The following is a 24,358-nucleotide window of genomic DNA, read 5'->3' as shown; positions in this document are numbered from 1 at the left end:
TATTTATTGTTCATAAAAAATAAACTAAGCAATAGTGATACCAAGACATTGCATTCAAGGAACTAAAGGTTATCTACTGCCACAATAATGCAAGATTTATTAAGTTTTTTATTATTGAAACTATTCCATTGATAATTAAAAACGATGTGCAGAGTTTACTGATATGGTAAATTTAATATAAAAAATATTATCAGTGTTTTATGACACATATAATACTAACAAAACAATCTCAATTTTTTCCTTCACACAAACATAAGAAATTTATTGGAAAGCCGTATATTTTATATTAAATGGTTACCTTATTATAGGCAACCAGAAGACGCATAAATTATTGTTTCAAACACAGAATATTGGCAGCACTGTTTAGTTTGTTTAGCGGCTTTGGCGTTGTTGAGTGCGTTGCTAAAACGCAATTTACACCTCTTATTTAAACATTTCCGGCACGCCAGTTACGTAGTTTACTTTATAAACGTGCAAGATACAAATTTTACTTCTATAGAGAAGTAAAAATCAAAGTAAGCATCGAATACGTCGTAATAACGTTTAACCTAACCTCAACTTTACCGCCTTTCAGATGGATATCCGACCAAACAACACGATCTACATCAACAATCTCAACGAAAAAGTGAAAAAGGAGGAGCTGAAGAAGTCCCTCTATGCAATCTTTTCACAGTTCGGCCAAATTCTCGATATTGTTGCGCTGAAAACGTTGAAAATGAGGGGGCAAGCCTTCGTCATATTCAAGGAGATTCAGAGTTCGACCAACGCTTTGAGATCGATGCAAGGTTTTCCGTTCTATGATAAACCGATGGTAAGATTACTAACGTTAATAAACCGCATAAGTTTAATAAAAAAAATCTTGTGCATTGCACCAGGCACATATATAACATGTCCGTTTGCAGAGAATCCAATATGCAAAACAGGATTCAGATGTAATTTCCAAGATGAAGGGTACATTCCAAGAGCGACCTAAAAAGATTAGGCCTCCGCCTTCGAAGGACGACGATGCACCCAAAAAGAAAAAGAAGAACAAGGACCCCAACAGAATTCCTGGTGGCAACAATGCTGAGCAACCACCCAACCAAATTTTGTTCCTTACTAACTTACCTGATGAGACTAGTGAAATGATGTTGTCCATGTTGTTCAACCAGTAAGTTTCAAACAAATAATTGAATTTGGATGGATTTTAAATTGTTGATTTTAGGTTCCCTGGTTTCAAAGAAGTTCGTTTGGTTCCTAACAGGCATGATATTGCTTTTGTAGAGTTTGAGAATGAAACGCAGTCTGCTGTTGCAAAGGAATCTTTGCAAGGATTTAAAATTACACCAACTCATGCCATGAAAGTATCATTTGCTAAGAAGTAATTTAAATTTAGTTTTAATTTTGTATTAAAAGTATGGACTATGTATTATAAAGGAATAATAATAAAATGTGTTTTATTATATACCTGATTGATAATTTAAGTTGCATTCAAATATTTTAAATAATTTTTTAAAATTGTATCTGTAGTTTAAAATTAACACAACAGGTGGTGTCCTTTGCCGTAAAGTTCTCTAGACATTCATAGCACCAACATTTGTAGTAAAAACAATAGATGGCACTTAGTCACCCAAATATTTTGAAAATTGTTGTCAAAGAACTGTCATTCCATCTGTCATTACTTTATATTGATGTGTTAACAAAAATAAATTGGAAAAATGGATATTTCAGCTATTGAAGACGAGCTCGTCGACGAAGATAATCAAGAAATGTTTATCAATTTCCCTCCTGAAGTTCAAAAAGCTATAGAAGAGGTATAACTATCCACATAACAAAAATCCTTTACCAAATAAATTATTTTAGGTATTACCAAGTAAAGATCCATTAGACGAGCCCGATTTCAATAGTATAGATTATATCAATTCGCTCTTTCCCACTGAGCAATCTTTGTCTAACATTGATGAAGTGGTAGTCCGAATGGAAAATAAAATTAGTGGAATTGACACAGAGATCAGCACTGTAGTTAGAGGACAAATAGATGCCAGCAAAGACGGCCGTCAAGCCCTTGATGAAGCGCAAAGAGTAATCAAACAATTATTTGTTCATATTAAAGAAATCAAAGAACGTGCTGAGAAGTCAGAAGAAATGGTAATACAATCCAATTGCATATTTTAAAACAATAAATTCATAGTTCTTTATAGGTTAGAGAGATAACAAGGGATATAAAACAACTAGACTGTGCAAAAAGAAACCTCACACTGGCAATAACCACATTGAACCACCTGCACATGTTGGTGGGTGGGGTGGACACACTCAAAAACTTGACTCAAAAAAGACTGTATGGAGAGATTGCGTTACCACTGCAGGCCATAAGTGAAGTAATGACCCACTTTGAGAACTACTCAGACATTCCACAAATCAAAAGTCTAAGTGATCAAGTCAAGTCCATACATGTGGAGCTGGCACAACAAATTACCCATGACTTCAAAGAAGCTTTTTCCAATAACAAACAGATCATTCCAAATAAACAGTTGGGCCAAGCTTGCCTGGTTGTTTCCATTTTAGAACCCAAGGTCAAAAGAGATTTACTGAAGTGGTTTGTCAATTTGCAGTTGCAGGAATACAACCATCTGTTCCAAGAGACTGAAGACACAGCCTGGTTGGATAAAATTGATAAGAGGTATGCCTGGATCAAAAGGCATCTCCTGGAGTTTGAGGATAGATTAGGTAAGAAAAACAGAATAAAACAAAATAAAATAACTAAATAACAAAATTTATTTAAGGTACCATGTTTCCACAGAACTGGGAGGTGTCAGAGAGAATAGCTGTACAGTTCTGCCATAACACCAGAGAAGAACTGGCTAAATTGATGGCAAAAAGAAAGAATGAAATTGATGTTAAATTATTGTTGTTTGCCATACAAAAAACGGCGGCCTTTGAAAACCTTTTAGCCAGAAGATTTACAGGTGTGACAATAACTGAAGGTCAAGAAAGTAAGCCCAAAATTGAAAGTAGTAAAGAACTGACTAATGCTAGTATTAATGATATTGAAGACACGCCATTTCATAATATTATAGGACAATGTTTTATACCTCATTTAGATATTTATATTGAAAGTGTGGATAGGAATCTAGCAGATCTAATAGAAAGGTAATAATTAAAACATTAGTAAACAAAATGGAAAAATATTTTTGAATTGGTTTAGGTTTGTTCTGGATGAGAAGCAGTCACAACCCACAGAGGCAACAGACACCCAAGCAGCCATTTTACCAAGCTGTCCAGACTTATTTGTTTTTTATAAGAAGAGTATGATTCAATGCACTCAATTTGACAGAGGCCAATCAATTCTAAACCTCACAAAGACATTCCAGAAGTACTTACACGAGTATTCCGACAAGTTATTGTTGAATAATTTGCCGAAAATCGAATCGCAAACTTTAGGAAGTAGCGTTCAAAATTTAACCAGAGATTTCCAAAAGATTTCAACCTCTGGCTTGATACAAAACTTCTCATCTCTGTTAAAAGAAGGGGAAATTATAAGGTTTACCAAGGATGAACAGGCAAGGGTGTGTTGCATTTTAACCACTGCTGAGTATTGTTTGGAGACTACTCAACAGCTTGGAGAGAAACTGAAGGAAAAAATCGAACCCTCATTAGCTGATCAGGTTGATTTGTCAAAAGAACAGGACAATTTCCACAAGTATATTTTAGTGTATTACTTTCAAATCTGATTAATAAATATGTTTTCTTTCAGAGTTATTTCAAATTGTATTCAAATATTAGTTCAAGATCTGGAGAATGCCTGTGAACCAGCTCTTACAGCAATGAGCAAGGTAACAAGGCATTATAAAACAATAACAATTAACATTAAAATGTTTTGCATTACAGATACAATGGCAAAATGTGGACACAGTAGGTGATCAAAGTCCTTACATAACAGCAATAACAGGTCACCTAAAAAGCACAGTCCCAACAATCAGGGACAACTTGGCACATTCGCGCAAGTATTTCACTCAGTTTTGCGTAAAATTCGTAAATTCATTCATACCTAAATTCATACAAAGCATCTATAAATGCAAACCAATTAACACAGAAGGTGCGGAACAGTTGTTGCTGGACACGCACATGCTTAAAACTGTTTTGTTGAATTTACCTTCGATAGCATCGTCGATTAATAGACAGGCGCCAGCCACTTACACGAAAGTCGTCACCAAAGGCATGACCAAGGCTGAAATGATCTTGAAAGTGGTGATGACGCCGATTTCGCCTCCGTCCTCGTTTGTGGATCAGTATAAAAAACTTTTACCGGACTGCCAAGTCACCGAATTTACTAAAATACTGGAGATGAAGAGCGTCAAAAGGCAGGAGCAGGCCGCACTTTTGGATATTTTTAAGTCGTTTCAGAATCGAACGTAAATTATTAACTAACAAATATTTATTGTTTCTACTTAATTTTTATATTCTTGAATTAGTTTAAAAGTAAAATATTTAATTATTTTATTGATTGTTGAAGGTTGTGATCGTTTTCGATTATTGATGGAATTATTCACTTAACCGATTTGTGCAATTTTTTCATATTTAATGACAAGTTCGTATTTATTATTACATGGTTTATTAAATGCATATTTATTATCTATTGTTTTATTTTATTAAATCGAAACAACAATGAGACAAAATTTTTACTACACTTCGAATTTATTAAAACAACATATTTACAAAAATATATACAAAACAAAATTGCTAGACATTAGAAGCTGCACCTTACACAACACCTTTTCTTCACCTTTCTTCTGGGCAGAAGTCTACCAAGAGGTTTATGCCTAAGAATAGAATAATTTACTTTAACAACGTGAATTACGTTAAAAAATGTTAGTTTCCAAAAACAGAGTTGTTAAAGTATAACCCAATTTTAGAATATATAAAATAGTCCAATTTCTATAAAATATTACAAAATTTAATAAATTGATTTTTACTACAAACAGTCTTAGAAAAATTAATAAATAAAACAGTATTTAAATTGATACTATTTTCACAAATAGAACTTGGTTGACCTAAGGGAATTGACTGATTAAATATTGAAATACTGCTATTTAAATCACATGGCGCTATTATTTATGTAAATTGTGGGTGCACAGCTCATGGACAAAAACCAAATAAACTTTTGGTTCTAATACTTCCCAAGTTGATTCCTATTTCATGAAAAACTCTGAACTTTTATTAATTATTTTTAAAAATTAACCGTGTGTATTAAACATATTAATACTAAATTCATGAAACAAGAAACAAATTAATAACTACTTGAAATTAAAAATTAAGCCATCTAAATAATACAATAAAAGATTGAACATTTGTCCACGAGCCACGCTGTGTACGGTCGAGACCGGTCACTCGAGACAGCCCCGTCGGATGCACGGACAGCCCACCATCTCCAGGCACCGTCTGAGCCGCGCTCTGTATTAATCGTCGTCTATAACGAACCCTGTGCGCGCCTGCTGCGCATGTTGGTTTCTCTGCAGGATGTTCAGGCACTGCGTCAGGCAATGCAACGTGGCAGCTGAGGTGGCCTTTAGCAAAAGCAAATTCTGGTCGAGGTAGTACTTGTTGCCTGACGAGTCGATCGAACGGCACAGCGCCAGATCGCTCTGCTCCGCCTGCTGAAGCTGCGCCCTAGCACAACCCAGTGCGTCCATCACGGCCAGATGCTCGCGAGGCGGGAGCGGAGGGCTATTGGCACTTATTGTCTGCAAAAAAATGTTTTGTTAAATATAATATTTAAGACGTATTAAGATAATAACTGGGGTATTGAGATTTGGATATTTATTTTTCCAATTGATAAGATAACTCGACCGAAGTCGACCTTAAACCAAAACAGAAAACGCCAAATATAAAATCAAGCACCTTGTGATAAAATACCTTGGTATGTGACTCGGCAACTGCCCTCAAACCATTGACCCACTCCTGCCTGGCCCTAGCATCAGCAGCCCTCAGCTTCAGCATGTGCCCCAGCGCACAATTCACGGTGAAGGTCTTCGAGTCCTCCTCGCTGGGACATATCACGGCGCCGGCCAGATGCACTGAACCCCTCGGCACGTTGCCCTCCGGTTTCTCACCCTCACCGCATAGATAGTAGTGGAGCAGCCCCGCATTTCCGTCCACTCTGAAGTAACGATACTGCCAGCCTTTCATGACATTGGTGTACTTGTACAGTTGTCCAGCGATTTGCCTCTGTTTCGTGTGCAAATCCATCACCGACTGCAATAATACAATGCTAAGCAAATAGAGATGATCGTGTGGTTTGTTTACATAAAGGCGTTGCCAGTGATGTGATAATTGTGTGAGCGATTACTGAGCGATTTGGGATGTGTTAGGCGTGAATCAATTTACGAAAACGTTACCGATTTTCGTATTTCTAACCTCAACAAGCTTATTGTGAGTCATTGACTGTCAAAGTACACTTGAACTTGTCAAATATTTTTGTTGACCTGCTTGACAACCAATCAAAATTGTACTAAAGCACACCTTGGCCTACATACTTACGATGTTGCAATAAATGCAGTTGCATAGTTTTAAATATAATAAAACTTTGTATGTTTGTTTATTTATTAATTTAATATAAATTTTAAATATGGGGATAAATAAGTTTCATTATAATCTGTTATTTGGGTTGCATATCTTTAGTGTCCATGTGTAAATTTCTATAATCGATATATATAATTTTTGTATGTATTGGATAGATGGCATATAAATACTTTTAAGCGAATTAAAAATTTTTCTTTGAGTATTGTACTTCCCCTACATTACTCTTTGATCATTTATATTCAATATTTTATTATTTTATAAATTTCATAAATGATTTTTATATCATTAATAGATTTTAACAAATATTTCTTTAGAATTAAATAAATGTTTCAAAATATTATAATTTTATAATTTCAGAATTATTGTAAATATGCATTACGATAAAATAAATATCTTAAATGAGTATATATAAATCGATGCACAATGTATGGTGATAATTATGTAAATTTTATTTTTAAATTATGCAGATTTTTGTTAAACCCTCTTGTAGGCAATAAAATCACTTACTAGAAACTGAGACTATTTATTTACATGAAAAATAATAGACCAGCAGTAAATTATCAGCTTTCTCTAGGCGTTTGGACCACCTAATACGTTGCCGAATTTAGATGACAGATATTCATATTAATAAAAAATGTGGTAGTACCTTGGGGCAACACAACACAAGAAATCGCCTATTGACCGGTCATAAACTAGAAGATGGTGTGTATCCCGACACGTTTGTTATAAATTATGACACTAAGAGGTTCATATACTTCAACCGTTAATAAAAAATCAAATTTTATGGCGTTTTCGAAGAAATGCATTTTTATACTCCTCTGTATGAACTTTTCAAGTTACAGGAATCGACATTAATTACGTAAAATGATGTAATGAGATTGAAAAATGTTAGGAGTTCTATAACTCACACGCACTCCGTGTCCCAGGTGGTACCATTTCCAGTGATTTACCGCACATTCGAAAACTAGTAAAAGTACACGTGCGGGCATCATACGTGCTCGGAACGTTCCGGGCCGTATATTACCGATTGGACATATAGGAGTGTCGATATTTAAAAAGCACATAACTCAAAAATCCACCTTCGGGCACCACGAAACGGTCCCTTTCCGGATTAATGGAACGTTTCGCTCGACGTAATGGAGTTAAATTGATTCTCAGTTTGAAACGTGTTAATGGCCGGTGATGCTAGATCAACATAAATAACATTCACGACAAGTGTTTCATTATTACGGTTGTTATATTTGCATATTGTTTTAAACGTTTAAAGTGGCCAATTTGCGAAATTATCAAAGTAAAACACAATTTGTGATGGTAAAAAGGTGCATTGCACAACCATAATTAAGTAAATTGTGAAAAATCCCGTTCCAGGCGTAGTACCATCGACGTACCGGCCAAACCCACCTAATCACAACGCAATCATCCTCATCGAAATCGCATCACCTCGACAACAAACCAACATTGCACAACAGTCCTTCGAATCCTGCACCTGCCGCTGTACCACAAGTGCAACAGGTGACCACACCCATCCCGCCTCCAATAGGCCAAACGCTGTGGCGGTACCGCCCGGACCAATCGTCTGGATGGCGGGGCGTCGCTCGAACTGCTGGCAGCGGTACCATCGGCTGTCGAGTAGCGCCGCGCGGCGGTACACGCGGGCATCTTCTTCAGAGCGACGGCACAGGTGCAAGGATGCTGATCAGTGTTAACCTGTGCGCTCGGCCGCGATGACTCCGGTGTGGCTTGGGTGCTGCGTTCGTGGAATATGACGAGGCGCGCGGTCCAGCGTCGAGACACCGCCGGTTGAACTGTTGTGGTTGTTGTTCGAAAGATTTTGAGATAATTTTTTAATTGAATTGTCCCGCCCGATTTGTACTTGAGGGTTGCTTTTTATATTTATTTTACTTCTTACTGGTTGGTTTTTCGGGACGAGAGGCAATTCTATGGATTATGACGCCGTGGCCAGTAATGTCATTGTAGGTAAAATGTTTTGTTTATGTGTGGTGAGAATGTGACAATAAAAATGTCTTAAATCATTTTTTTATTGCTGATGCCTGTTTTAATGCTTCACTCAAGAATAGTACTCAATTTTTAATATAAATCTTTTTTTGATATTTTAATTATTATTAATTATTAATTAATATTAATATTTAATATTTATGGAATTTGACTGATTTGGAGATAATTGACTTTCATGTAAATATGTGTATGTAATTCTGTATGTAGTTTTATCAACGGCACATCTTTGTAAAGATATTTAAAATTTTAATATTCTGGAGATGACAACAGTCGATTAGGCGACGAACCTGTTTTTGTTTTGAAGTGTTATAAACATGACAAAACTGTATATTATGTATGATTTAATAAAATAATATTAAAATTTATACAAATTCTGAATCATTTTTTAATATAATTAATTTATTGATTTTTCTAATTAGACATATACTGACAGAAACTTTCATTCATATCATACTATATAGCCTTGTCTAAATATGAGGTTATTAATAAAATACTTAAATAAATTAATCGAAGGTTTATTTGTTAAAAAAATATTATTTATTATTAAAAAAATAATAATAAAATTATTCGCCAGATGACAATAAAATTAATCATGTTTGAAATTGATTTTCATAGAACCACAATGTCGGAACCAATTGTTTAAAATTAAGTCTTTGTCAGTGGTTCAATTTTGAATGATTCACGTCACGTACTTGTTAATTTAAATTATTAATACCGATGTGATTTATACACCTACAATACTTGTATATTAAATTAATTTAACACATGTTAAAAATACAGTTGTAAATTTTACTATAATTAATTTTTTAATTACAATTACAAAAACCTTTTCGCATAAAAAACATAAACAAATAAAACATAAATTGTGAAGGTTGGCACAAGCTTTAAGGACGAACCGAATTATTTTTATGGCATAGTTAAATATCAAATTTACTATTTCGAATTAGAATAGTGTGGAGACACCGATTTCACATGACCATGTTTTATGTGCATTTCTGATGGCAAATTTATTGTCATTGTGAACTCATTTCGGTGCATTATTTTTGTTTTACGACGTGATATTAAAATGCTTGTTTTTATACTCCTAGCTGTATTAATATCTGATAAATGTCAGGCGTATTGGAATATAATAAATATGTATCATTAATAATTCGCATAAAAAACAATAAATATAGATGTTCTCATAAATAAATCTTTTTTATAAATAATCTGTAACAAACATTTAATTTTAATACACAACAAACGCCATAAATGTTATATTAAATAAGGTTTATATAGTTAATATAGTTTAAAATCACACGATTTATTGCCAAGTTTACGAGATGTCCATTAAATTTTATTTAATATTTTTCTGGAATAATAAACCTGTTGCTAAACTATCTAAATATGTTCTGGTATAAAATATTTATGATTTTTATTGACAATTACCTACAATATAAAAATAATAATTAATATTTTTATATTTTATGCACATAATTGTTGAAATAATTATTTCCATCTATAATAAATATCAAAAGTATAATTTTTAAATTTATTGTTATTAGTTTTTATGCGTTAATAATTAATAGGAATAGGAATAAAAATGGCGAAAACGAATTAAAAGGTGGGAGGCATAAAATTAAATAAAAGTGAATGTTCCATACATTCGTTTAATATTTAATAATTAATAATTTATGAATATAAATTTAATAAATGTTGTAAATAATTTTAAAAAATTGTAAATTATGTATCTATGCAAAGCAGATGCAGGAATGCATAATTTAAATTAGTTTTAACGTCCGATTAAAAAGTTGGCAGATTTTATCAGTTCAATGCCAATACGAATGTGGCAACAATATCTAATTATGAAACCGGCCAATGAGAAGAAAATACGAGATGAATAAATAATTCATTTGTTATTGCACATAAAAGAATCAGAACAAATCGTTTTAAAAGTATTAGCATAAAGCTACCCATAGTAAGCAGTAATGGTTTCACAGTAAACACGAATTTATTAATTTCCCAATGATACACGGGCGAACATAAAACGACGACACACGGCCGTTATTTATTTGCCGCATTGAAAACGCGGAACTCGGTCCCTTGTTTGCCATTATGGGATTTTTAAATGCGACTTAAAAATCCGTGATTTTATGGTAATTACATCCACGGTGGAATAAACACTGTTAAGACATTTATAATCGATGCCCGTTCGCATGAAATACGGCCAGGTGGACGTTTAATGCCGACGAGAATTACCATTAATTTCTTTTCTAATGCTCATCGACACTAAACTTGCACACGCATCCAGTTTATTTATATTCGGCTTAAACAATATTAATATCGAGGCGTTTCAATGATGCGAAATGGGGGAGGAGAGGACGAAAATTTGTCCCCTTTCGGGTCCGAACGGACAATTACGTGCGTCGTAAATTATCTTAAATTACGTCCAACAATATTTTATTGTCAATTACATTGCAATATTACAACCGAATGAGTACAAGTTAATGGCCAATAAAATTAAACAACGTCGACCCACGAAATATTCTAGCAGCCAACTTACAAATTAATTTGAAAAAGAACCGACTGAAACTGACTGGTTTTATAATTAGGGAATTAATCAACGCAGACGATGACACGGATTATTATCTGAATGATTTGATTTGTATGGGCCGGGAAAAATGGAATATAATGGGAATTAATTAATTGTTCGGCGGAACGAATTCTAATTGCAGGTTTTGGTGGGAATTTTCACAGTTTTTTTTAATTTAACAATTTGGTGATATTGTTGAACTTTGATAAGCAGAATAATGACTATTTAGGAAAGAAGTTCTAATTATTAAGACTTAATGTTGTCAAATGAACTGAAAAATAAATTTGAATTTAAATGCCATATGGTGAATATAGTGGGCCATCTCAGAAACCATAAATCGAATAATTGTTGAAAAATAAATTTTTATAAAAATGACTGAAAAAACTTGGTTTCTAATATAGTCGCCAGGGGGCTCAAAATTACTAATTTAAGAGAGTAATGAATTTTTCTTTCTAATTTACTAATTAAATGTAATTTTAAGACATGTGATCTTGGAAACATTTGCCATATTTTTATAATATTTTTATTGTATCTCTTAAAACAAAGTGATAGTTAAACGTTAAATATTAGAAAAGATGAAACTCAATATCTCACTATGACTGAACTGAAGGTTTTAGTGAGAATTTTCACAATTTTTTTTGCTGTAACTATTTGGTAACACTGTTGGTGTTGATGTGAAGTGATAAGTCGAATAATAAAGTGCCGGAAAAACAGTTCTACTTATTAAGATTTCCAGTTATCAAATAAACTAAAAAATAACTTTGAATGTACCAAATGATGAAGATGTTGGGTCATCTTAGGAATCACAAATTGAATAATTGTATAAACAAATATTATTAAATAAAATGCCTCCGAAAAAACTTTGCTTCTAAGATGGTCACTAGAGGGCTTAAAACTATTGATTTAAGACATCTGATTATTTATTTTGAGAACATTTGGCATATTTTTTTTATGTTCCTTTTTACTGAATCTCTTCAAATAAAGTGTTGGTAACACGTTAAATAATGGAAAAGATAAAACTCAATATGGCTGAACGGAAGAATGTGAACATTTTCAGTTTTTTTTTTTAATTTAAATATTTGATAATATTGTTGAAGTTGATGTGAAGTGATGACTCGAATAATGTTTTGTCAAAAAACAATGAACTAAAAAATAATTTTGAATGTAAGTGAAAATTTTTTGGAGATGATGGATCATCTCAGAAATCACAAATTAAATAGTTATAGAAACAAATATAAAATAAATTATATTCAAAAAAAAAATTTGTTTCCAAGATGGTCGCTAGGGGGCTAAACTACTGATTTTTCTCTCTAATTTTCCAACTAAATGTTATTTTAAAACATCTGATTATTTATCTTTATCTATTATTGAATTTAGTGCCAAAATCAAAACAATTATCAAAACATTCGAGTTATCGAATATGGACTGTATTTGCGGCGCATACGCCATAAACTTAAAAACCAGTTGTACTTACCTCACTCATAATTGAAAATTGACTCTTCAAAGTACACCTAAAATAAAATGTGTGATGTATTAATTGTCAAACGTCGACAGCAACAAAATACAATAATTTACTGTCATTAATTATTCTGCCAATCGTTTATTTTCATAAAATTTTGGTGGTAACATTTGAATAAATTCGGTAATAAAATGTCGGCGTCCAAAGACGACACTTTCATCGTCTAGAAAGCAATAAAAGTGCGGCCGGATCCGTATCGGTAAAAGTGCGGTGGATCCGCGGATCGCACCGGTCGCACTTGGCGAACCGTACGGCCGGGGCCATTTCACATGTAGTCGCCTCCGGAGTGATGCGTTCCATCCGTTTTCAGTCACACATGCCGCCGCTGCCGCTGCTGCTTCTATTTACGTCGACCGGTGTCTGAAACGGCCTATTGATTATGCTACTAATACGTCTTAAAAAGTTTGCATATATGGCCGCGGAATTCATTATTATGCGCAATGGTTCGCATTATTCACTTCCAATCATAGGTAAAATGGCTGTGTGTCAGTTTTCGAAATGGTCGCGGATCAAGGGACGGCGCCTTAAACAAACGAAAATTCGCTCACAGCACTGGTTTTAATTAGACGATCGCATAGTTGAGCGTGTCGAACGGATAAATCGCTCTTTTAGAAATCATCCTCATCGTCGGCTGTCTGGCAAAATTGATGAGTTCTTCGGCCCCGCTGCAACAGTGAAAACGAATTATATCACTGCGATTTAATTAACACATAAACTACTTAGTTAACAAATTATTTTTTTATACAAATTTTGACAAAACATTGAGGATTTGCTTTCACAATTATGCTGAAATTTGGTAGAAATATTTTCAAAATTTTAGTGTCTTTGAATATTACATTTTATGAGTAAAAATATGACAAAAAAATTATGGCAGGTTGAAATTCTTAATTGTATATATATTTTTTTAATTTAATAACTAGAAATTAATACTAATTAGTTGTAATTTTGAAATAATGTTACAAAAAATTAATTTCAATTTTCGATGTTCTTATGGAATTAATTCAATTATAACAGTTTTTTTTTAGATTTTACTGAATATTAAAAGTTGAAGATGAAAATCTCTATAAATGAATATTACATTTTATTACAATTAAATAATTGTTACTTTTCACAAAATATTAGAAAAAATTATAAATGACATGAAATATTCTAAAGAATGAATTATTTTCTTCAATTGGATATTTAGAAACTAATAGTTCAATTAATTTTTCAAATAATTGTTAATTGTGAAAAAATTTTGTGAAAAAATTAATTGAAATTTCCTATTATATATAAATTATGATTTTATTGGAAAGACTTACTTTTCCATAATTGTATACAATTGTTTTTATTGGTAACTAAATAATTGTTAATTTTGCTGAAATGATGATTTTCAATTTATTTAAATTTTCCATTGTATGAATATATAACTTAACTGGAAATTTGGAAATATAGTATTTCAAAATTATAATTTACTGCATAAGTAGGAACCTATTTTTTCTATAATTGAATACAATTGTATTTATTAGTGTCTAAATCATTTGTTAATTTTAGTGAAATTTAGTATTTCAAATTAATTAACTTTTCTATTGAATAAATATGTTTTCCTCAACTGGAAATTTCGAAACCAATATTTCCATTAATTCTTTAAATAATTGTTTTTTCTGAAAAAATATGAAAAATTATCTGAAATTTTTTAGTTTCAAAATTATACCTTTACTGAAAAAGTTAAAAAATCATTTTTCCAAAATTGAATAGAATTATTTTTATAGGTGTCTAAATCATTTATTAATTTTGGTAAAGTATTACAAATTTTTTAAATGTATATGTTATTGTATGAATACATTTTCCTCAATTGTAAATTTAGAAACTAATATTTCCATTAATTTTTTAAATAATTAATTTTGAAAAAATATTATGAAAAAATTAACTCAAATTTTTTATTTTCAAAATTCTACTGAAAAATTTTTCCACAATTAAATACAATTATTTTTATATGAGTCTAAATCATTTGTCAATTTTGGTATTCCAAATTATTTAAATTTTCCATTATATGAAAATATTTTCCTCAAGTGGAAATTTGGAAACTAATATTTCCATTAATTCTTTAAATAATTGTTAATTATGACAAAATATTTTGAAAAAATTAATAGAAATTTTCTATTTTCAAAATTATACTTTTACTGAAAAAGTTGGAAAATCATTTTTTCACAATTGAATACAATTATTTTTGTAGCTATCTAAATCATTTGTTAATTTTGGTAAAATATTACAAAGCATTCCAAATTATTTAAATTTTCTGTTGTTTGAATATTTTTTTCCTCAATTGGAAATTTGGAAACTAACATTTCCATTAATTCTTTAAATAATTTTGAAAAAATATTATGAAAAATTTGACAGAAATTTTCTATTTTCAAAATTATAATTTTTCTGAAATATATTATTTCACAATTGATTACAATTATTTTTATAGGTATCTAAATCATTTGTTAATTTGGATAAAATATTTCAAAGTATTCCAAATTATTTAAATTTTCTATTGTGTGATGTATTTTATCAATTGGAAATTTGGAATACTTCCACTAATTCATTAAATAATTGTTAATTCTAAAAAAATAACTGAAATTTCTAATTTCAAAAAATTTTAAAGGAAGTAAGTTATTTAATTAATTGATTAATATTTCTATTTCCATCACATGGACATTTAAAAATTAGTATTTTTATTAATTTTTTAAATAAATTTAATTTATTTTTGAAAAAGTATTATGAAAGAATTAATTTAATTTTTCAATTTTCAATTATAATTTTACAACTGAATATGAATGTTTTTATTAGTGTGTAAGAAATTGTTGATTTGATAAAACATTACAAAAAAAATTAATAATTTTTCATTGTTTGTGTATATTAATGATAAATTTAGTAAAATACAATAGTTGAAATTTGAACACATTTATTTTTATTAGTGTACATTAATTTCTTATTAATTTTTCTTTTATAAAAAAGTTTAATAATTATTGTTTTTGAGAAATTTGTTTAAATGATTTTAACAATTAAATTGTCAACACCAATTACCTAATTAATATAAGAATAATTTAAATTAAACTATTGAATTTTAAATTAAATTGTCAACACCAATTTTTACTATATAAGTAATTATTTTGTTACTTATTGTTCTAATTGCTAAAACTTGTAAAAAACACAAGTTTTTTATATAAGGGCATGTTCGTTGAATAAAGCTCTAGTAAGTCTTGAACATAGCATAATATTTTCACGGTCGGTATAGCGTTCCTAGTTGATCGTCGTTCATAGGTTCTTCCCCATCCGTCATGTCCGTCCGTCTATCTATCCGTCTTCGTGGGAATACATTGACCCGCGACGTTTTTATTCGGTACTGCCGACGCTGCGCTGTACCGTACGGCACACTCACTCCGCACATACACAAATTGCACACATAACATATTTCCATTTGAATGTAACGTGCAAAACGGGCCACAAATAACGCCGGACACGTTCGCCGCTTAGATAGGACTCATTACACGGAACTTTAAGTCGCTGCCACGGCCGCTGTGGAAACGATGCTCCGCCGATGATAAGATAAGCGACGGTGTTAATTGGAAATATTTTACTAATAAATCTTTTCGACCGGTCATCGCGCAGAAATCACCGCTTTATTATGCCGAGCCATATCGCGGCTTTATCGGGCCTAATTAAAATTGCGGGGACCGCTTTTTACGCATCAATCTTAAATTAAATGGCATTATTTTGTTCACAATGTTGCTCGTGCTACTTAAACGGGGATTTGCAAGTGCTTAGTTAGGATTTAGTGCGTTTACGTTTAATTAGATTATATCAGTGTTAATCTTGGAGGCACTAAACAGCTGATTTATGGCAGTTTCTGAGCGGTTATTTTTTATCTAAATTTTTTTATTTTTATATGGTACGTTCAATTTGTGAAATTGTTCTTAGCAGTGATTGATTAATTTTTTTACTTGTCTGAGAATCTGACAAAACTAGAATTTAAATTTAATAAAAGAAACAAAAGGCCAATTGTTTTAATGTTTAATATTAATAAATCTAATTGAATATTTATAAAAACGTAGTAATGTCTATTCTGAATAATAATAACAACAATTCTCTTTATTTAATTTAATGATTTTTTTGCAGTAATTGATTATTTTTTTATTTGTGTGAGAATCTTACAAAAGCAAAATTTAAATTTAATGAAAGAAAGAACAATTTTTTAATGTTAATATTAATAATTCTGATTGAATATTTATAAAATGAAGTAGTAATTATAAAACCATAATTTAAATTTATTAAAATAAAAGAAGAAAAAGTCATTATTTTTTAATTTATATATGTTGTGAATAATAATAACAACAATTGTTTTTATTTAATATAATGATTATTTTGCCTCTTTTATATGAAATCTTTTATTTAGTGTGATTAATTTTTTTACTTGTCTGAGTATTTAAATTTAATGTAAGAAACAAAAGGACAATAAACTATAAAAAGTAGTAATGTCTATTCTGAATAATAATTACATCAATTATCTTTATAATGATTTCTAATGATTTTTTATTTAATATGACGATTTTTTTATCCAATTTTTTTATTCAGTGTGGTATGTCCAATTTTAGGAATTGTTCTTAAAGACAGCTAATTTATTGTAACTGGGAAATTTTTCTACCTTTTATTTGTTTTATTCAGTATGGTGGGCATACCATACTGAATAAATTTCTAAAATTGTCCTAAAAAAAGCTAATTTATAGGAGTTACTGAGTAATTTTTCTACTTGTCTGAGAATCTTACAAAACCAGAATTTTAATGTAATAAAATAAAGGAAAGTAGAATATTTTTAATGTTTAATATTAATAAATTTGATTGCATATTTATCAAAAAAGTGGTAGTACCTATTTTGAATAATAAACACCTATTGTCTTTATTAAATTTATTTATTGTTTTATTAATTATTAGTATGGGATGTGAAAGTAAAGAGTAAGTAAGAGTACATTTTATTCTTTAATAATTTTATTTAACCTGATTGGATATTTATAAAAAAATCTATTATGAAATTATAATAATAATAAAAATTCATATTTTAATAATTTTACAGAAATAAGAAAACTGTATTTTTATATGACTGAATACAATATATTTTAAATTAAATCTTTCTAAAAAATTGATTTTCTTTTACTTTTATTCAGAAAATTTCATCTAAAAATATTGAAAAATCATTTTCTACAACTAAATAATTAACAACTTGTATATATAGTTACAAATTTTTACACAAAATTAATTCCATGGACAAATATATTTATTTTTTTACAGATCCTTATTTTGTTATATTTTATGAAATCTTTCAAAAAAATACCAAAATATTTATATTTTATAAGAAATTGTAATTTTAAGTATGTATTTTATCTCAGTTATTTTAATTATTAATTAATTATACTAAATATCTTAATAGCTAGAAATTAATTAGATACTTATTGATTGATGATTTTTAATAAAATATATCGTAAAAATATGAAATACTCTCATATTTCACTCTGATATTTACCAACTAAATGAGTTTAAGTAAACGGCACTGAAGTATGGCAAATCGAAAAACAAATCGTCTACAAAATCTGAATGAATCGTGATTTTTACGATCGATCAGGCGTAGAATAACAGTACCGGTAGTGTCTGTGTGTGTGTGTGTGTGTGTTATCACGGCCCCGACAATAAATTTTAATGCCCCCTATATAAAAACGAGTCTTATTTCCCCGTTTCGTTCGCAATTTATCTAGTTTCTATTACCATATCGGTGACCGCCTTGTATCGTTAATAAAACGGCTACACGTCTTCCCGGCGTACATTTGTTAAACGAAAAAAAAAAAATGTTTCAACTTCTTCAGTCCGTCCGGCTTGATTAATAATGGGGCTCGCGTTCACCAATAATAAAACGTTTGTACCGATCATTTTTGCTAGTAGTGGCTTGCGAAATTATTCAAATTTATTTGTGCAATTAGACGTGTTTGATTATATAATTGAATGCTGAAATCTGAGTACTTAATAGAAGTGTAGTCTTGAATAAGCAGATGATAAATTAAAACAAGGATGCGCATAATGAAACACAAGATTCCTTTAATAAGGCTTTATAAATCTGTGTCTATCGCATAATTTATCTAACTGATTATGTTGACAATGGAGAGATTTAATCTGTTAAGCGATCGTGCTTAAAGCCTTTATTTAAATGATTTTATTCACACATTTTTAGCTGCTGCCTTTAACTGTATATGGTATTTATATTTATTTTTTTATTGAGGTGTGGCATGACTTATAGTTAATCTTTGTTCAAATCGAATTTCTCTAAACGTTTCCTAATTATGGATCGTCCATATTTCACACGTCCGTGTTGGCTGGTTAATAAATCTTTGTGGAGTGGAGGAAAGTGCATTCTTTCGCGTTATGTTATTTTTTTAAACAATTATGGCCTTGTCAAGTTGTCACGTGATTGTGGTGGTATTGTCATTCAAATTTTGGCCACAATTAGTCACGACACAATGTGCCCGGGACTTTCTTCACATACTAAAATAAGGATTGCCTTATTTCGTTTATTGTGTGCGTATGGAAATCTCAATTTACATAAAGAGATTAAACCACAATCGGAATCCGTTATGATTATTAGTCAACGCATGTATGAGACACCAGATTTTTGGAACTGATATCGAAGATTAATACACCTCAAAAAATTAGACCAGTAGTTCACCCAAATTTGCCTACTAGTGGTACCGAGAAAAACCTTGTTTGTCCACACATTAGTGAGTGAACAATTTTAAGAAAACGGCCTTCGAACGTTTAGACTCCGCATAATAATTAAATTTGTGGCTAAGTATTTGTATCTTCAATCAAATACGGATCACGTAGTCACAAGGCCGGCGAATTAGAGCGGTCTATTTTCGAACTGGATCACTGTAATAAGTGCAGCAATTTCTTTTAGCACCTTTACCGTGAATTAGCACCTACACGACCGGATCATCCGTCAATAATGGCTAATTAACGTCGTTTAAACGCGGAGGTCATCGCGAAAACCTTGCCCAATTACAGGGCGAAAATCACGTTGCACGACGCACATGCCACGTAAATTGACGAGGGGGTAAAAATGTCGGGTCAATGTATTCCCACGAGTTGTGTGTCCCGAGTCCGGGCGAGGCGAGTGAGCTATGACAATGCCCGGACCGCCGCTCAATGGTAATCGATGACTGTGCGTGAACGCTTTCATACGGCGACACTTAATTAAAACGCGATCGATCCGTGGATCTAGATGAATGGACCAGTTTTCACAGATTAACGCGCACCGTTCGAATCCCATTCGGGCGGGTTTTCACGGTCGGAAACTGTCGTTTCCCCGCACAAATGGGGAAAGAACGTCGCATTGTACGCGGGTACTGTAGAAAAAAATGCAGTCCACGTTGGAACGGTCACCGGTTTATTGTGTAGATATCGGATTCCGATCGAGTCGATTCTTAAATCTGCTACAATTGTCCGAGCACGGCCAGATAAATAACGTATCTGGAAGTCGAATCTTGCCCACGTATTTACCAGTCACCAGAACGATAGACATATCTCTGCGGGTATGTGCGAGCAATGCGCAATGCCAGGACGAACGCACATATACGTACTGAAACCCAGACCCGCAGTTATGCCAGGAATGAATCATAATGCCTACTGGATTTGAGCAAATTACTGGGGAACGTCACATCACCGATGGCTATAAATATGTCCCAGTGATAGGTGTATTTATGACTGGATGAAAGTGTTATGGCATTTGTTAAGAGGAAAATGAGGCTCTTTCACACTTTCTGTATGGGGTTTACTGATGTCATTCTGTCAAGATTAAGATGACAGTTACAAACGTGGTTTATGCTACTGGAATGGTTATATACACGTAACAACATACTATGTTCTCTAATGATTTCCTTTTAGTTGCTCTGGAAAGATATCAAAAATGGATTTATCCTATTTTTATTGAATTACATTTAAGAAATCATTTAAAGCAAAATATATACATAAATAAATATAATTTTAAAAGAAATTAAGTAAAATAAAAATTATTTATTGATTATTTAATTAATTGGTTAATATTTTAATAAACACATAGTTAAAATTTTTAAAATTATAAATTTTAAATTACCTTACCAAATTATCCAATAACTTAATACAACATAACTTAATATAACTTAACTTATCATACTCTGACTTAACTTAAGCTTATTTAATTGCACTACACATAAAATAATATAACCTAAACTACAAAAGGAGTTTTAAAATAATTTTTAATATTCAAATTAAAATAATTTTTATAAAAATCAGTTACTTTGAAAACAATATATATTTTTCTAGTTTTTTTTTTTTATTTAATTTTGTTGTCCTGGTTAAAGATCTAATAAATGTTATACATTTAAACTTGCAAATTAAATTTGAATTTAATAACTTAACCCAATATAACCTAATCTATTTAAGTTAACGAACTCACCAAAAAGATTTTCGATATTTCTAATGTTTTCTTCCTGTTGCTATTAAAAAATGACAAATTAATGTATTCATTATTTTTCTGTAGGTCTCATTCTTATTTATACTGACTAGAGTAAAATTATTTTATAAAAAAATAAATATAACCTAGAAAAAATTTAAGATAAAAAAATTAATTAATTGGTTGTGTTTAATTTTTAAGATTTCAAATACAAATTACCTAACCTTAGAATAATTTAACTTAATCATCTTAACTTAATCTAATGTAATTTGGCTTAACATAAATTTACATAATTTAGCTGAAACTAAAATAGTATAATAATTTTTGTTACATAAATTTAAGATGTATTTTTTTTATTGAATTGATTTTTTAAATAAAAACCCTCTATCTAAGTATAATAAGTGACAAAAAAATTAATATGTTTGGATTATTTTTATTAAGTTCGAATTATCTTCCAAAAATTGAAGATAATAAAAATTAGTTGTTTAATTTTTATTTAATTTGTTTAGGTTTTAATAAACACTTTCAATTTAAGTAGAACTTTAAACTTAAATTGCTAAATTTATAATAATCCAACCCAACATAACCTAATACAATTTGACTTAACCTAACACGACTTGGACTTAACCTAAGCTTACTTAATCTAAAATAATCTAACTCAACTCACACAAATAATTTTTTGAAGGGATTAAGTAACAAATCCTGGTATAAAAATATTTTTTAACATTTATTTAGTTGGTTCAAATATTAATAAATAATCAAATTAAAAAGTTTATATTGAATAGGATATTTTTTAAATAAAAAACTTCCACTAATATTATAACAATCCAACTCAACATAATCTAATACAATTTGACTTAACCTAACATAACATTGGTTTAACTTATGATTATTTAACCTAAAATAGTGTAACTTAACTCACACAGATAATTTTAAAATAATTATAGATATTTCTATTAATTTTTTTGAACAGATTAAATAATATACCCTGTAATAAAAATATGTTTAACATTTATTTAGATGATTCAAATATTAACAAATTATCAAATTAAAATAGTTAATACTGAATATTATAGATTATAGGATATTTTTTAAATAAAAACCTTCTACATAAAATTCTCTAAAATTAGTCGAAACTAAAATAATGTACAAAAGAAAATTTAAAACAAAAGAAAATTTAAAATAATGTTATAAATTCAAATTTAAAGGATTTTTATTGAATACGTTTACAAATCTGTTCTTGTAGAGTTTCAATTATTTTCCTTGTAATATTTTTTTCTTATTTACTCCGAAAAAATAAGTGACAAAAAAGATGATTTGTCTAAATTATTTTTAATGTCTTTTCTTACTGCACAATTCAATTAAAATCATAATGTAAAAATTTAAGAATTTGTTCTTGAATGTATATTTAATATGTTTAGGTTTTAATAAATGTTTGGCAAAAGTATTTAAAAATTATTACCTAACCTTATAATAATTTAACATAACATATCCTAATACAATTTGACTTAAACTTACATGACCTTGATTTGAGAAATTCTTACTTAATCTAAAATAATTTATAATAATTTAATTTAAAAATTTTTTCAATAATTTTAGATATTTGAAATTTTTAATTAATTTTAAAAAATTTGGTTAACAATTTTAATATCACACTTAAACAAACAGTAATAGTAATAAAAAATTTTAGTTTATTTTATATTAATTTTCTTAAATTAATAAAGCCCCCTACAAAAAAAAATAAATTTATGAAAGGTTTTAAAAAACATGAGAAGAAAGTTTATTTTAATTTCTCTTCTTTTCAATACATTTAGTATATTACTAAATAAGAAACGGTGTACATTAAAACAATTTTTTAATAAACCTAGTCTATAAAAAATTATTTGTTAATTATGAAGTCCGTGACTTCACCTAACCTTATAATAATCCAACACAACATAACCTAATACAATTTGACTTAAACTTACATAACCTTGATTTGAGGAACTCTTACTTAATCTAAAATAATTTATAATAATTTAATTTAAGAAATTTTAAAATAATTTTAGATATTAGAATTTTTTAATTAATTTTAAAAAAATTGGTTAACAATATTAATGTCACACTTAAATAAACAGTAATAGTAATAAAAAATATTAGTTCATTATATGTTAATTTACTTAAATTAATAAAGCCCCCTACCAAAAAAAAAAAAAACAAATTTATGAAAAGTTTTAAAAAACATGAGAAGAAATTTTAATTTCTCTTCTTGTCAATACATCCAGTATATTATTAAATGAGAATCGGTGTACATTAAAACAATTTTATAATAAACCTAATCTATAGAAAATTATTTGTTCATTATTAAGTCCGTCACTTCACCTAACCTTATAATAATTTAATACAACATAACCTAATACAATTTGACTTAAACTTACATAACCTTGATTTGAGAAAATCTTACTTAATCTGAAATAATTTATGAACATTTAATTTAAGAAATTTTAAAATAATTTTAGATATTAGAATTTTTTAATTAATTTTAAAAAAATTGGTTAACAATATTAATGTCACACTTAAATAAACAGTAATAGTAATAAAAAATATTAGTTCATTATATGTTAATTTACTTAAATTAATAAAGCCCCCTACCAAAAAAAAAAAAAAAAAACAAATTTATGAAAAGTTTTAAAAAAACATGAGAAGAAAGTTTATTTTAATTTCTCTTCTTGTCAATACATCCAGTATATTATTAAATGAGAATCGGTGTACATTAAAACACTTTTATAATAAACCTAATCTATAGAAAATTATTTGTTCATTATTAAGTCCGTCACTTCACCTAACCTTATAATAATTTAATACAACATAACCTAATACAATTTGACTTAAACTTACATAACCTTGATTTGAGAAAATCTTACTTAATCTGAAATAATTTATGAAAATTTAATTTAAGAAATTTTAAAATAATTTTAGATATTAGAATTTTTTAATTAATTTTAAAAAATTTGGTTAACAATTTTAATAACACACTTAAATAAACAGTAATACTAATAAAAAATATTAGTTCATTATATATTAATTTACTTAAATTAATAGAGCCCCTACCTAAAAAAACACAAATTTATGAAAAATTTTAAAAAACATGAGAAGAAAGTTTATTTTAATTTCTCTTCTTGTCAATACCTTCCGTATATTACTAAATAAGAAACGG

The 24,358-nt window shown here is 29.5% G+C and overlaps 4 protein-coding genes across 7 annotated transcripts in view; 3 read left to right on the top strand and 1 right to left on the bottom strand.

The window, feature by feature from the left end:
* The first annotated feature begins 362 nt into the window (after window positions 1-362).
* On the top strand, window positions 363-1,430 carry LOC109601339 (U1 small nuclear ribonucleoprotein A). The gene is made up of 4 exons (XM_020017578.2): window positions 363-515; window positions 575-811; window positions 903-1,150; window positions 1,205-1,430. Exons 2-4 carry the CDS (start codon window positions 575-577, stop codon window positions 1,362-1,364), a joined length of 645 nt encoding a protein of 214 aa, XP_019873137.1. The 5' UTR covers window positions 363-515; the 3' UTR covers window positions 1,365-1,430.
* Window positions 1,431-1,661: 231 nt separating this feature from the next.
* LOC109601336 (vacuolar protein sorting-associated protein 53 homolog) lies at window positions 1,662-4,611 on the top strand. Its single transcript, XM_020017570.2, has 7 exons — window positions 1,662-1,793; window positions 1,843-2,127; window positions 2,181-2,706; window positions 2,763-3,129; window positions 3,185-3,679; window positions 3,734-3,812; window positions 3,868-4,611. The coding sequence occupies exons 1-7, from the start codon at window positions 1,698-1,700 to the stop codon at window positions 4,393-4,395; spliced, it is 2,376 nt and encodes a 791-aa protein (XP_019873129.1). The 5' UTR covers window positions 1,662-1,697; the 3' UTR covers window positions 4,396-4,611.
* A 40-nt stretch (window positions 4,612-4,651) lies between these two features.
* LOC109601338 (oxysterol-binding protein-related protein 11) lies at window positions 4,652-12,644 on the bottom strand. 3 transcript variants are annotated; one of them, XM_049963352.1, is made up of 4 exons: window positions 12,621-12,644; window positions 5,893-6,231; window positions 5,458-5,720; window positions 4,652-4,799 (listed from the first exon to the last, which is right to left on the bottom strand). In XM_049963352.1, exons 1-4 carry the CDS (start codon window positions 12,627-12,629, stop codon window positions 4,727-4,729), a joined length of 684 nt encoding a protein of 227 aa, XP_049819309.1. In that variant the 5' UTR covers window positions 12,630-12,644; the 3' UTR covers window positions 4,652-4,726. The 3 variants fall into 3 exon arrangements, with proteins under 3 accessions (XP_049819309.1, XP_019873134.1, XP_019873135.1); XM_020017575.2 differs by lacking the exon at window positions 12,621-12,644 and adding an exon at window positions 6,394-6,533; XM_020017576.2 differs by lacking the exon at window positions 12,621-12,644 and adding an exon at window positions 6,283-6,387.
* Window positions 8,284-24,358, top strand: part of LOC109601337 (protein embryonic gonad-like) — a 67,548-nt gene continuing 51,473 nt past the window's right edge. Inside the window, exon 1 of one of the 2 annotated variants that reach the window (XM_020017572.2) lies at window positions 8,284-8,531. In XM_020017572.2, coding sequence (XP_019873131.1) covers window positions 8,499-8,531 — 33 coding nt within the window. In that variant the 5' untranslated portion in view covers window positions 8,284-8,498. Of the gene's footprint in view, window positions 8,536-24,358 lie in introns of both variants that reach the window. The other variant, XM_020017573.2, reaches the window with a different exon arrangement.

Source organism: Aethina tumida, chromosome 2 (assembly GCF_024364675.1).
Source record: "Aethina tumida isolate Nest 87 chromosome 2, icAetTumi1.1, whole genome shotgun sequence".
Lineage (NCBI taxonomy): Eukaryota > Metazoa > Arthropoda > Insecta > Coleoptera > Nitidulidae > Aethina > Aethina tumida.
Note: the sequence above shows the minus strand (reverse complement) of the source record. Positions and strands in the feature narration are given on the sequence as shown.

Bases quoted from the DNA above. Each gene is read 5' to 3' on its own strand.
- LOC109601339 (XM_020017578.2), top strand. From the start codon at position 575: ATGGATATCCGACCAAACAACACGATCTACATCAACAATCTCAACGAA. The intron at 812-902 runs GTAAGATTACTA...GTCCGTTTGCAG, and splicing joins CGTTCTATGATAAACCGATG to AGAATCCAATATGCAAAACA. The intron at 1,151-1,204 runs GTAAGTTTCAAA...TGTTGATTTTAG, and splicing joins TTGTCCATGTTGTTCAACCA to GTTCCCTGGTTTCAAAGAAG.
- LOC109601336 (XM_020017570.2), top strand. From the start codon at position 1,698: ATGGATATTTCAGCTATTGAAGACGAGCTCGTCGACGAAGATAATCAA. The intron at 1,794-1,842 runs GTATAACTATCC...AAATTATTTTAG, and splicing joins TTCAAAAAGCTATAGAAGAG to GTATTACCAAGTAAAGATCC. The intron at 3,130-3,184 runs GTAATAATTAAA...GAATTGGTTTAG, and splicing joins CTAGCAGATCTAATAGAAAG to GTTTGTTCTGGATGAGAAGC.
- LOC109601338 (XM_020017575.2), bottom strand. From the start codon at position 6,417: ATGACTCACAATAAGCTTGTTGAG. The intron at 6,232-6,393 runs GTTAGAAATACG...GTATTATTGCAG, and splicing joins CTCACAATAAGCTTGTTGAG to TCGGTGATGGATTTGCACAC. The intron at 5,721-5,892 runs GTATTTTATCAC...ATTTTTTTGCAG, and splicing joins TTGCCGAGTCACATACCAAG to ACAATAAGTGCCAATAGCCC.